Source organism: Rhipicephalus sanguineus, chromosome 1, assembly GCF_013339695.2.
Source record: "Rhipicephalus sanguineus isolate Rsan-2018 chromosome 1, BIME_Rsan_1.4, whole genome shotgun sequence".
Lineage (NCBI taxonomy): Eukaryota > Metazoa > Arthropoda > Arachnida > Ixodida > Ixodidae > Rhipicephalus > Rhipicephalus sanguineus.
This window is the reverse complement of record NC_051176.1, coordinates 217,709,477-217,723,251: the sequence shown is the minus strand read 5'-3', so window position 1 is coordinate 217,723,251 and position 13,775 is coordinate 217,709,477. Positions and strand designations below refer to the sequence as shown.

General features: G+C 43.8%; 2 protein-coding genes across 2 annotated transcripts in view; both read right to left on the bottom strand.

Annotated features, from left to right (window-relative positions):
* LOC119372015 (uncharacterized) overlaps positions 1-1,807 on the bottom strand; it is a 35,227-nt gene extending 33,420 nt beyond the window's left edge. The window contains exon 1 of the mRNA XM_037642452.2: positions 1,653-1,807. Coding sequence (XP_037498380.1) covers positions 1,653-1,676 — 24 coding nt within the window. The 5' untranslated portion in view covers positions 1,677-1,807. The remainder of the gene's footprint in view (positions 1-1,652) is intronic.
* Positions 1,808-8,633: 6,826 nt separating this feature from the next.
* The window catches only part of LOC119372004 (homocysteine-responsive endoplasmic reticulum-resident ubiquitin-like domain member 2 protein), a 33,455-nt gene continuing 28,313 nt past the window's right edge, over positions 8,634-13,775 (bottom strand). Inside the window, exon 10 of the mRNA XM_037642441.2 lies at positions 8,634-12,695. Within this exon, the coding sequence (XP_037498369.1) occupies positions 12,522-12,695 (174 nt within the window). The 3' untranslated portion in view covers positions 8,634-12,521. The remainder of the gene's footprint in view (positions 12,696-13,775) is intronic.

Sequence of the window (13,775 nt, the reverse complement as noted above, 5' to 3'; positions counted from 1 at the left end):
CCCTATATGCTCTCCTTGGCTTAACTGTATTGACCGAGGGGCTCGGACGAGCGCTTCGGACAATTCCCCTACTATAACAAGCTTTAAGGCTGTAATGCGCGCAAACTAGTACGTGCGCTTGCGTGTACGTGCGTTCAAACCAATTCCAGACAACTAAAATACGCTTCGTGAGCTCTGATGTTTTCGTGTTCAGATATATCATTTGATCAAGATATTGCAGTATTGAGAATAATGCAAAATTAAACTCCGAATTTCGGAGAATTGGGGATTTACGAAAAATAAACTCCGATAAACGCCGAATTTCCACCAAAAAAAAAAAACTCCGAAAACATGGAGCCCCAACAACCCTTCCTATATATATATATATATATATATATATATATATATATATATATATATATATATATATGGGCGTAACACTTTCTTTGTTCCATCCACCATTCTTCATCGCTCTTTTCCTCTCCCATTCTTTCACAATATTGTGCAGATAAGGCCAGAGCATACTAGCTCAGGCCGACCTCTCTGCCTTCCTCTAATAAGCTCTTTGTACCTTGTGTTTAATAAGTGTAAAGGGGTGTGATATAAAAGGTGATATTACTTTTAAGAATGCAGATGGTTCGGCTAAGCGACGCGCCGATTCATAAATGTAATCTATTGTCCCGCGCCAGCTCGAGAAATACAGAAACTTCTAAGCGATCGCGCTCAGTGCACACGAAATACTTTACAAGCTATATCGACAGAAATCGTAACGAAAGCGTTCCAAGAGCAAGAACGACGCACTTATGGCATTGAGAAAGAAAAAAAAAACGGAGGACATCACGATTAAAGGGGCCCTGCAAAGCAACACGTACGCTCCTATAAACAATACGCCATAGTTTCGAGCAGTGAATTATGTGTGCATGGTTAATTAGAATTTGTCTTCGTTAAAGAAATTTCTCCAAACATAGCGCGCTTAACGACATCACTACCTACAATATAGCCGTTTACATCAGCAGGCAGAATAGGAACCAAGCAGCAAAGCATCCACAACGAGAAAAGAAAATTAAGTATTTATTCGCCATTCCGAACAGTGCATGGCTCCCTTCGTGTAGTTTTGGTGAATGTACTGACTGCTGCAGCTAAGCACAGCCACAAGGGCCCGAATACGAACTGGCGAGTACTCGCCGCCTGCGCAAGGACACGGCGTCAAAAAAAAGAAAGAAAAAACAGATGTATGAAGTTATGAACTGTACTAGCGTGGGGTCACTCTACTCGCCGACATACTAGCTCATGCGCTTCGCGAGCACGCCTGCGGCGAGAAGCGGTTTACAAACTTCTGGCGGTGCTCGAGGTCCGACGCTAATTCGGCGCATTGGACACCGAGTGGCATGATGTGGTAGAAATAAAGTCACGCAGCTGAAGTTCGATAAGCACAGAAGACACGTGGCTGACTTCCGCCACCACGTGACTCCTGTACACGCAGGTATACTGACCATGGGATATGAAATCGACAGAGTTCGCTATGCCTGCAAATTTTTCGAATGCAAAGCAAGTGCTATAGAAGTGCGGTCGCTAATTTGTTTTTGTTCTCTCTCCCTGTGCGGCGCTTCCGCTTTCTTCGTGCACCGGCACGCGCGGTTGTCAACAGAGCTAGGCGCCGAAACCGGACTCACCAGCAGGCGGCCGGTAGCGCCCATCGTGGCGGCGGCGATGTCCAGGCGAGACTAGTCCCCTTGCTACCGGGCCTCGGCGCGCGTTCTGTCGGCCGCCGCCGCTAGCGAGGCGAGTTTGTGGCATTTATACGCGGCCAACACCCAGGCAGTTCTCCTTGGATCAGTGAACTTATCACACGCCAAAGAGCGCCAGCGTTGGCGGATACGGCGAGCCGCGAGAAAGGGGGAAATTCGCCCGGCTGACAAGATCCTGCATAGCTAATGAACGCGCGCGGACAATGGGGAGCACAGCCAAGCGGGACATCTTCGGCGCCGCCGAACAGCGTGCACGGGGAACGGATTTACTGCCACATTTGTGTACACGCCGCGCGCCCGCATATATCCACTGGTGTCCGTATTTGTGGAGGCGCCGTGTATACAAGCGCGGACTTTAGCGAGCGCATATGCGCCGGCAAATGTGACCGAGTTCGAAATCGAAAGTGCAGCAGCGCGCGGCGCCTCGTACACCCTCACGGGCCGTAGGAACGGAGGCGTCGCGCCAAGGAGCCAAGAAGCTGCCGTGTAGCCGCGATCTGCAGCCTGATAATATGGAGCGCGCTTGTACTATCATCAGGGGCGTAGCCAAAAGGGGGGGGGGGGTTCAACCCCCCCCCCCCCGAAATTTTTCTGTTTTGCTTGCGTATATATACACGCGCACATAGAAACGCACGCACGAACATACATAAAGTATGGTTGACCCCCCCCCCTCCCCCCGAAAAAAATTTCTGCCTACGCCCCTGGCTATCATTGGGGCATGTATGAATTTGCCTGGTGCCGACCAGGTGTCATGCGTCCCGTCCACGACCACAGGTTGTTCAGGTGAAGCTTGCATGTGCAGGGACACGGCACAGAAGCCACCAGCTTGGCACACGTACTGGATTCATACAGATATGCCTAAAAGAGCATGGAAGGCCGTGAAATGTGTTGCTATCTAGATGTTTCACCTAACATGAACTAAAGTAAAAAAAAAGGGGGGGGGGGATATCTCAACAGCGCGCTCTGAAGAAAGCCTGCATGTATATGATGATGGTATAGGTTGTCTCAGAAACAAGCGCATGGGGCGTTTAGCAGTTCAGCAAACACCTAACACAAATGTTACAAAAAAGAAAGGCATGATAGTTCAACTTGCGAAATGTATGCATTATAAAACAATTAGTGTTGAGCATAATAAGATTATCCACGCTGCTGCTGGGCCACACACATATGGGCCACAAAGGATGGCATTTTATTAAACTAGTGGCACAGAACACATTGTAACTGATGGACATGCAATAACTTCGTTCTCAGTCAATTTAGGGAGTGGGTCAGGTTGGTTTTGATCGACATTGTTCAAGACGTAAGCGTGCGCTTTGTTACCATTGGATGTTAATGCCGGATGGACACTGCATTTCCTGCGTCATGATCCCATATCATTAATAGCCCTTCCGTCTCACTGCCGTAGCATTTGCAACTGCACTATTGTTAACATTCATCACAATCTTTCTCCAATATTTTCTTATTTCACACAAGTCACCTATAAAACCAAGCCTTTCTTAAAGCTTTCACCTCTTCCCAACCATCATGAATAGACTGCAGCATGCGCAGGAGATCATTCTCTCATTATTCTCTCATACGGCTAAAATTCACAGCATGAATTAGGCAAATTAAAGCCCTTTACAGGAGGGTGCTGCAATAGCGTTACAGAAACCTCGTAGTGCTTGTTTCGTGCCAAGGAAATGCTTATTTCGAAAGAAAATCACGTTTTAGTGGTCCGCACGGCGTTAGCGTACTTCAAATCACCCGCCCGAACGGACCTTCGGACGTAGCAGTTGCCGTGCCCAACGTTGCCCGGTCGCCGAAGCTTTTGCGCAACAGCGGCCATCAACCTTGCCAAGACGCATCCACGGGCCACTCCAAAACTGTACAGTTCACTGTAACGGAGCTTAGCTTGGCCAGCAGAAGTAGAGTATCGACAGGGCGAAAATAGCGAGAGCCAAGCACACGCAGCAGTACGCGATCCCGAAACTACCACTGACGCGCAGCTCGGCGAAAACGGAACCTTTGAACCACTCGCGCCGTTCTATGGTAGCCGTTCCCATGCCGTTCCCCATGGTAGCCATACGACCGCAATGCTGTTGGCTTATTTTTGCTTCTGAGGTAGCGCGTACCAACAAGGCTCACCGTGCGCTAACATTTGAAAGAAAGGCAATCCCAGGTAAACTAACGTTATTCCACGTAATATAGAAAATGCTTTACAAATATCCAGATATCATGAAACAAAGTTACAAATGCCCCCATTCTTGCTGTACAAGCTGCCTGAACGAAAATACGGTAAGAAATTGACAAACAGAAGTGTAATATCTCAATCACTTATGTACCTAGCCTGAAAATATGTCGCATTGGATCGCTGAACGTCAGTATGAAACGTATTGCTTCAAGCCTTCACCATATCAAATGAAAACAGTGTCAAACAACTTATTCTCAACGTCAGATGTTTTCACGGTTCTCGGAGGTTAGCGATCGCCCGGTCCAGAGACTTTACGAAAAGATGTGGACGAGTAGTTACATAAAATACTATTGTTTCCGCGGCAGTTGAGTGCGCACCAACAGGGTACCCGACCGCAATTTCCCGCTTTTTCCTGATGACCTCAATATAGCGTCCACCGAAATTTCGTGCTGAATCTCCGGAGTACTTAAATAGCGAGTCTGATCATCTCGTGAATAAATATAAAGAGATGACCAGACGTGTAAAGCAAGCCTCTTTTGTACCGCAGACGCGTGCAATCAGCTGCTCTGAACTGAGGATCACGTTTGTTTTGGGGCGATCGCTCGTAACATGAAGTGAGGCATACACGATGTTCAACTGTTATTGTTTCATTTACTTTGATTTGTCTTGTTTTTTTTTTTTAAGGTAGAGCCTTAGATGCCTCATCAAACACGAAAATTGACCGTCGGCGTCCCGCGTAGCCAACACGAGTGATGCATAAAATCATCACGCGATGACGTCGACAGAACTTGTGACGTCACTATGTCGTCATTCAACGTGACGTCATATGATGACGCCATCACATGACATGGTCACTTTGCATTGCCTCCGTGATCGGGGCCGATCACAGAGGCAATGTAAAAGCAGGTGAGGTGCAGAAAGCTTGCAATGCCTTCGATCCTGTCGGCAGTCTGAAACCACGTTATGTGCAGAAAGCTTTCGGAGAGGGGCGAGGGAGGATCAATGCATCGACTGACGAAAAAGATGGCTTTCGTTTTCGAGCCATCTCAGGCGAACTTTTCGCATACATGTTTTACCTATGCGGTCAGTTCCTCAAGAAGTATGGGGAAATCTCACGTGTTGACATTGATATTGGTGGCCACCACGTTTTTTATAACCTGACGGAAACAAATCGTCAGAATTATTTCTGGCTATAGAAAGCGGGTTTGCGCGCCACACACCATATTATTATTGTTAGTCGTTACGCAAATGGCAAGCATGTCAGTTAGTGATTCCATGACCTATCAGTGGTGTTGGGCATACGTACATTCGTGCCCCTCCGTGCCAATTTTCATGTATACAACGTGAACGAGACGCGAGTAATTTTTTACTTTTGGTACCGCGGCCACGCCGACTGACACATTCGGCTTCGCATGAAACGGCTTGAAACAGCAGAGCGCCGGAGGCAGCCTTATAAAACAAATCGAACGCACGAAATAAAATATAGGATATGAAGGGTGCAAACGAATTAGCATGCATGAGCTAGTTACTACGTGCATTACGTGCTACGTTCTCCTGGTTATCTCAGATTTATTCTCTCCGGCAGAAAGTTTACGTTCGTCATTCCACACGAAAGTACGTTAAGCGCCTTCTCTCACGATGAAGTGCGCGCAGGATGCGTTCCTCAAACAGCCGCGGAAGTGTGGACCAATGCGGTGACAAACCAGCTGAAAGGATATATACAAACTCCCCGTTTCACAACACACAAACTAACAAACGCATTCTCTGTGTGATGAGTCGCTGCAGTATTACAAATTTCCGCAATTTCATCTAATAGCGGCCAAAATATCACGCGCGTAGCAGACGCTCGCCGCTTGGACGCGGCTCCCGAGTCACTGTATATGCTACCTTTAGGTAGCAGAGTAGCGCATAGGTCCGGCTAGCAACCACAGCTATGCGGTGAAGTCGCACTTCGTTTTTGCAGGCGACATGCCTACTGTGTCGCCGATTAACCTGTCTGGCGTGTCGAAGACCGGCGATAAACATTGGCTGTCGATGGCTAGTGTTAATTCAGTTCGCTGCAGCGGCGGCGTCGAGAAATAAAAAAAATTGGCCTAAGCGGCAGCTTCTCCGCAATGCATGGTTGCTAGCGGCGTTGGAAGACAGATGCGCAACTCTGCTACCTAAAGGTAGCATGTAGCATATACAGTAACTCTAACAGGTCCGGCACGGCAGCGCCGCGGCGCGGAAGTTCACCGCAAAAGGCCCTCGCTCCTCCCATGTATTCGCGCGGCGCTTTGGACACTCCCCCTGTTCTAGGTCACTCTACCCATGGTAGCGCCACGAGGTTCTTTTTTCCATGAATCAAACAGAAAAGAACAAGCAGCATTTTATTACGTCTTGTGATCCATGGAAGGTTCTTTTTTTATTGCAACTAGTTTGATTAGTGGTGGTTAATTGTGCTCGGGACTCTCTGACGTCATCGGGATAATTTCCAAAATTTCCCACTCGAGGCGCACATTGTGTCCTACATTTACCTTGATTTCTCAATTACTAGAGCACTGCTGTTGTTACTATTGACGTTTTAGACGTTCTCACACATTGACCTTTCACTCCGACATAAATTATTTGCCTTTAGTGTCCCTTTAAAGGGACACTAAAATGAAACAATTTCATCACAATACGTTTATTAAGAGGTGAGAAAATAAATGTCATAAGTTTCACCTTTGAATTTCCTGCTGAAAGCTTTGATGGTCACATCACAGATTCGAAAGTGTTTTTTCATATTTTGGCCCACATTGGTTCAACAAAATTTCCTGAAACTTGGTATGTGAAGTCTCTGGCTCCCTCAGAAGACAATGTATTTAATTTGTATTTAATTTTTACCGATTAGGAACTATGTAGGCCCTAGCAGGCGCCGTCAAAATCTACGACATCACGGCGACTGGTGCGGGAACTTCAAGGTGGCGTCACCATTTTCTTTTTGCACGTTTTCTCGCTTACCAAGCGTCTTCTTGTAGCAAGCGTGGCATTTTTTGGTATTGCGAGAGTAATTTACTCATAAAAGAAAAATCGTTTTTCTCTATAGTGTCCCTTTAACCCACACAGAGTAGCCCCGCAATACACTGGAGTGAGAGCTATTAAAGAATATATTTCCACGTAAACTTTTGCAGAGTACCTACTAATAACAGCAATAACAAGAATGCTATGTTTACTCTCTCCATTCATTCTCAACATGTTCTCTCTCATCTGTTACATGTTATTACCAGTGCCCAAGCTTCCTTTTTTCTTGCTGCAGTGCACAAGGTTGCTGTCTGACAAAAGCAGCAGAGTGACAAAAGAGTGGCAACAGTTTTTGGCCGGACACATTCAGTGGTGCTCCCCCATTTTCTAAATGATTGAAGAGGTGTACATGTGTGCACAAGCCTTTGCTATGGCGATGAACAATTGCCCTAGAAGTCACGTCTGAGGGCTGTCACACTCGTTCATGACATCATGGGTGGGCCACAATAAAGGCAGTCTTGAAAGCCTCTACAGAGCACCATCTTTAATGCAAGATTGTGGGCTCTCTGCAGCATGCAGCAGTGTATTATTTGGCTTGTATGCTCATGGAAGCATTGTCTACAGATTGCAAGTTTTCTTACCATGTTCAAAAAGCTGTGCAGCAAACCTTTTTAAATTTAAATAACATGAACCATATTCCTAGCTTTACTTTCATTGTCTGTTTCTGCATGCTGTTAACATTTTCCTAATGTTCGACAGAGTGGAAATGAGGTCTTGCATTCGTCACAGTAAAAGGTTACTGTATTGCATTTCCCAAGGTTCAATGGTTCGTGTGAAGACTCATCTGCTGTTTCGTTCTTTAATTTAAAATATGTGGAGTGCAGTGGTCTAAACTTCAGCCCTCTATTTTTCTGTATGCCACTAAATGTGTGTAGCTAATCCCAGGATTCAATGTGAATGCTCAACATCCCTCCAGACCTTTTCCATCTTTAAGCCTTTTCCAAGCAGTTCTGGTTTCCCAAATTTACTGAAGTTTAACTTAAGCTTGGCACTGTAAGAGTAAAGTGCTTAAAACTGTGGTTGTTCTGGTTGTGCTTAGACAACATTAGATTATCCCTATTGGTCATGTTTCCATGAGGAGATATTTTTAAAATATTTTTTAAGCTAGTGACGACAATAAAAAATATATTAAAACATAGCAGTAACTGTAAACTTCCATTAACCGAGAATAGTCGCATAAGCCACAATAGCAGAGTCATGCAAAACAGGTGTGATTACGAGGTGCGCCATTATGTTTGATGATTTGATCTGTATTACAGCAATTTGTGTTCTTTCTTGCATCACAAAGCTGCCAAATGAGTACGATAAGTGGCATATCATCTTGCAACAAACATGTTTTTTGCTATATAGCACACCACCTAGCAGAGGCATACATCTGTAATCAATTTTTGTAATTATGCAAACTGATCTGTAGTGGTCTAAAAATTTGTCTCGGACATCACTTTTTTCCTGGTAACATCACCATTACCCAAATATATTGTTTTCAAGACAATCATAGTCTGCAACAGAAAGGGTTACAAGGAGATAACTCTCAACAGATTATTTTCCATTATGTACAATGAATCCAGTGCCCTATCCCATCTAACAGTTTTCTTTCTTTGCTTTTAATTGCTGCAAAGGAAATCTTGTGATGTGACATTGTACTAGTGAGCGAAATCCTACAAATGGTCCATTTTTCTTTGTTAATGAATAACTTTTGCATTTTCAATAAAGCAAAATTTTATTGTAGTAGTATTCTGTAGGCAGTACAAGGCTGCACATTATTTTGAAAGTTTGATATTAAATGTCCAAATAAAAGTTCAACAAAAAATCTGCACAAGTAAATTTTTTGCCAACAAACTTGAGAAATCTTGAAGGAAAAGTCTCACTCACAGACACGGACTAGGGGAAGAAGAAACTACGACACAGGAATACCATTTCATAGTCTGCGTCTCTCAGTATGCCTTTTCCTTCAAGATGAACACACACCAACTAGCCCAAATGTCCATTTTGCTACAGTAAACTTGAGACAGTGAGCCTACTAACTGCTTAGCACAACGCCACAATCAAATATAAGAACATCTTTGATGACTTTGAGGGCACGTCTATCAGGTCAATTTGCACGGTGAAAATGATCACTGTGCAAGGACTTTTATTACACAGTAAAAAAAAAAAAAAAAAAAAAAGCTAACAAGGGACTAGCATTATGTACAGAAAAAAGAAATCACATTCTTTGGGTAATGTGCAGCAAATCCTACACAGCAGAAGCACTTGTGCCAGCCAATGCACTAACTGCAAAAAAACAACGTAAAAAAGAAGCCAAAAGTATATAGGAGTAGCAAGCTTTGGAGTATGCACACTGCAAGGAGAAGAAAGGTTGATGTCTTTCTGTTGGACAGGGTACAGCAGAAATCAGTTTTTACTGTTCCTGTTTACACTCCCCATTAGGAGCAGAGTTGCACAAAAGTCAACCATTGTGATACAGTACCATGCTGAGTGACAAAGCAAATGCTCATTCTTGTAAGAACCACATTTTTGTACTGCCATAAGAATTTTAAACAGAGGTGCATGTTCCACATAAACCTATGAATTTGCTCAATAGAGGTGCATTGCTAAGAATGCCCCAATTTCATAGCAGAGGTAATAACCTTATGGCTGATACGACCACTAGAAAGCACTTTGCAGGTGCTGTCAGCAACACTGAATTCAGTGCAGAAGCGGTGTCGTGGCTGTGAACTTTTCTGCTGAACAGCAAGTTCTACAAATGATGTTATGCTATTTGGCAAATTGTGGTACATGGAGGGCAGACATGCAACTTTGCTCACCATGGGAACGTATACAGGAACACCACTATAGTTCTGCACCACAATGCCACGCCTTCCCTTCTGGTTTGTATGCAAAATTAATGCCCCTCCAGACTAGACAATATTCCAACACCTACGTGGAAAAAAAAAGTAAAACAATGAGAGCCTCAAATATACAAGTGTTCTGTTTTTACATACTTATATAAATTTTAGTCTAAGCATCCTCAATGGAGAAACAACAAATGCTATACAGTTATCACATGGGCTTTGCACACCTACTGGCTACAGCAAGTTCCCTTCAGTGGGAACTAAACATTGTTGCTTCATTAAAATTGATTTCCTTGGTAGTGCAAAATTTCTCAATACCCCACTTATCCCAGTAAAGTGCTTGCTCCCCCAGCACGGTGACAAATAACAAACAATGGCACTAGCTTTGTTTTGTGAAAAAAGTAATGTGCACCTGTGTCAAGAGCTGCCTTTAAAATCTAGCATCTCAGCTGGAGCTGCATGTCGTACTATATATAAGCTTTGGACAAAGCTGGGTGCGTACAAGTAAACAATGTGTGCCGACACTTGCTGAACTATCACACCCTTTTAAAAGGCAACAGTGTAAACCTTCAACTTGCAGGACACGGTATGTCAAAAGCAGATAGCAAAAAGAAAAAAAAAATCTCTTTTTGTATGAAATGTGGACAGTAAACGGCATCTTTGTGCAACTGCTTCGATCACACCTTCCACTTTTGTCCTCAGTCATTCCTCATATATACAAGACTGTATATTACAATGCCCTAAAGAAGCTGTACATTTGTCAGCAGCTTAGCAGAGGTGTAAAGCCTTTGTTGACAATGTCATCTCTTGGAGATGAACAAATGTAATACCTGCTAAGCCAGCAGCATAGTGACATGCTTGAAAAGATAATGTGCCTGCTTTTGAACTGACATTGTACTAAATGTGGCTGTCCAACACATGGCACACAGGCTACATGTGTTTTGTACAGGCGGAGAAAAATGTTTATGCTATATAACTAGCACGTGAACTTCCAGTTTATGAACTGCAGAACATAATCTCAAGAACATAACATGCATGAAGAGGGACACTAGCTGGCCCACGGTGGTCACTTTGACTTTTCAAATGTTGTTGCAAATTTAAATCCTTGAGATTACAAATGCGACCTTCAACATACATTATAATTTCAGACACCATAATCTAAAGCTACATGCAGCAGAATCTTGGTGATAATCTTCCAGGGTCTTGCAACAAAAAAAAAATAGTATTTCTGATCATGTCATAAGCAAGGAAAACTCCAACCTTTGCTCGGCCTTAATTTGTTTTGCAATGTCTCTTTCTGCATTAAAAAAAACAACAAAATTCAACCTTAAGTAATTATTTTTCTCTTTTTGTTAATTTGATCACTACTGGAGGTTTTGGCTGACATCCATACATCTCTTAGGAGTCAATAGTTTTATTATGATCCTGAAATTGAACTTTGCTCGATAATGTTAGCTTGACCAGTCAGTACAAGGACACCTGACTCCATGGTAATCCAAATTGCAAGTGGAATCTTTGTAAATAACCTACAGCGCAGGAAAGGCAGGTGAAGAGAGTTTGCAAAACAACATAGAGCTTGTGTTGTGTGCAAGCTGAATGTTGTCCTTTCTCCCCTCTAGGCTCTTTACAAAAAAATGCAATGCTAACTGGCTCACTGCTCCATTCTACTACATGAATGGAATGGCTACAGTGTCTGCATTAGTGGCACTAGGGGATAGTCTATATTAAGCACACTCTATAACTCACCAAAAACACCATTTTTGGTATAGTGTTGAGCAAAGAAGGCAGAACAATATAAATGACAAACATGTTTACCTAATTTCAACATGCACTATTTTTTTCGCAAGAATCTACAGATGACACATTACGATCACACATCAAACTGAAACGGCATTGGCAACGGCGTACTTGTCAGAGCCAAAGTCATTGCCATAGTCATTAAAGATAGCAACAGAAAAAGATTTTGCACAGGTTGGCATAGGTAATACTGTTACCAATTCGCTGTTATGGCTTGCCCAATTTTTTAAACAGTCACAAATTTGTTACCTACAAGGTAGGGCACAAGAGCTTGCCAACAACATACCAACAGCTTGCCTGTTTAACTGCAACAGAAAAACTGAAAGGCACCACTGGCCTCCCCACCATGCTACTGCAAGCCATTGCAGCTTGTGGATTTTATCACCTAGGATGGTGTGGTGAAGCGTTCGTACCCTATAAATTTTTGAGCATCACACAAAATGCAATTCAGTTGGAGAATCTTGCGAATTTGTATCACCTTAAAACCAGGATCATATCACCGAGATTCTGCAATACTACACTGTACACTTGCTCACACACAAAAAAAAGGGCCTGTTGAACGAATATTGCACAAACACACATGAAAAAAACAACACTCCAACTAGGCCATCAAGAGGATTATCCTCAGATCAGACTTAGACAAACAGTCCAACTAGAGGGAGCAACTTCTGGAAAAAAGAAATACTAAACAGAGATATTTAAACACGGCCTCTGTGCATTTCTGATATGAGGTGCACACTAATGGCCTGCATTTCTTTTTTCTAATGTTACGAATTGTGTGCTCCTAAGGAAAGCTGCAAGCTTTCATAAAGAACAGATGGCAGCGACAAGACTGTCTTGGCCATTTGCTTCATTCAGACAGCTCTTTGTGCCTTGCATTTTTCTCCCTCTCAATAAACATCCAAGGGGCTCTATCTAACATGAAAGAAAGCAAATGCTGATAGAGGAGGAACTTCAGTTGGCGTTAACCGGTGGTGGCTGTTCCGGAATAAGTGAGGTGAAGAAGGTTGCCACAAACGTCCAGGCTGTTGTGATGGGCGATACCTCGGGCTCTGGTGGTGGTGGGTTTGGTGCACCACTGCCATCATGGTCCATTGCCTCTTCAAGCTGCTCTGGGCCAGCCTGTCCCTGCAGTAAGACACACAGCATTTAGTTTTGCAAGACAATAGTAAGAGCTAAAAAAAAAATCCCTTCCTAATGAAACTTTTAATTAGAGGATACAGGTGGTCGGGTCAAATGGGAGAATTGAAGTCCTTCCTTCAAAGAGCTCACTGCCTTTTCAAAAAGCAGGCACTGGTAATTTTCGCGAAGAAATGAAATCTGACCAATGTCACTGGTAAAGCCAAAACCGAATACCACAACTTCCATACCCTTCCAAGAAGCCCAGAATGAGTGAGCGTTGTTAATTACCATCTGTCTGCATTGGTTCGTGGGTGTGAGGGCTGCACTTGCTATGACAACAAGCATGATGCACGGAGGTTTTTTAGGAAGCAGTGTTGTCATACTGGGCGTCACGTAAGGGTGCGGAAGTTGCACTTTCGGCCCTTCGGTTTTGAAATTGAAATTGGTCAGAGCTCATTGCTTTGCAAAAATTACCAGCAGCCACTTTTTGGAAATTTCAAAACATCAATGGGCTCACATTGAAAATCAGTTCTGCGGAATCCCGCAAGGTGGCGCAAGGGTTAAGAAAGGGAAAATAGACAACCACCCATTTGTAGCATGAAGCCACAAGGAAATCCATACGGATTTCTCCGAAATAAAGCCTCTTAGTCGCCGAAAAATTCGTCCTGGTCCGGGGTTCGAACCCGGGACCAACGCCTTTCCGGGGCGGTCGCTCTACCAATTGATCTAACCAGGAAGCTAGCAATTGGCAGCGCGAGGGCGAATTCATTGACAACTCGAAGCAACTGGACACACATTCAAAATCAGTTCTGCGGAATCCCGCAAGGTGGCGGAAGGGTTAAGAGAGGGAAAATATACAACCACCCATTTCTTATCCAACCATCCCTTTCTTATCAATGGGCTCTTCGCAGGAAGGACTTCCCATTCTCCCATCTGACATGACTGCCTATCTCTTCTAGTTAAGAAGTTAATTATTTCATTTTCTGTAATTACTGTCATAATTGACGTGTGCAGTAATCTTAAGGCGTCTGCTGCCACAGGAAAGGTAATTATTAGAGCTGTGCGAATAGCAAAATTTTGGGTGCG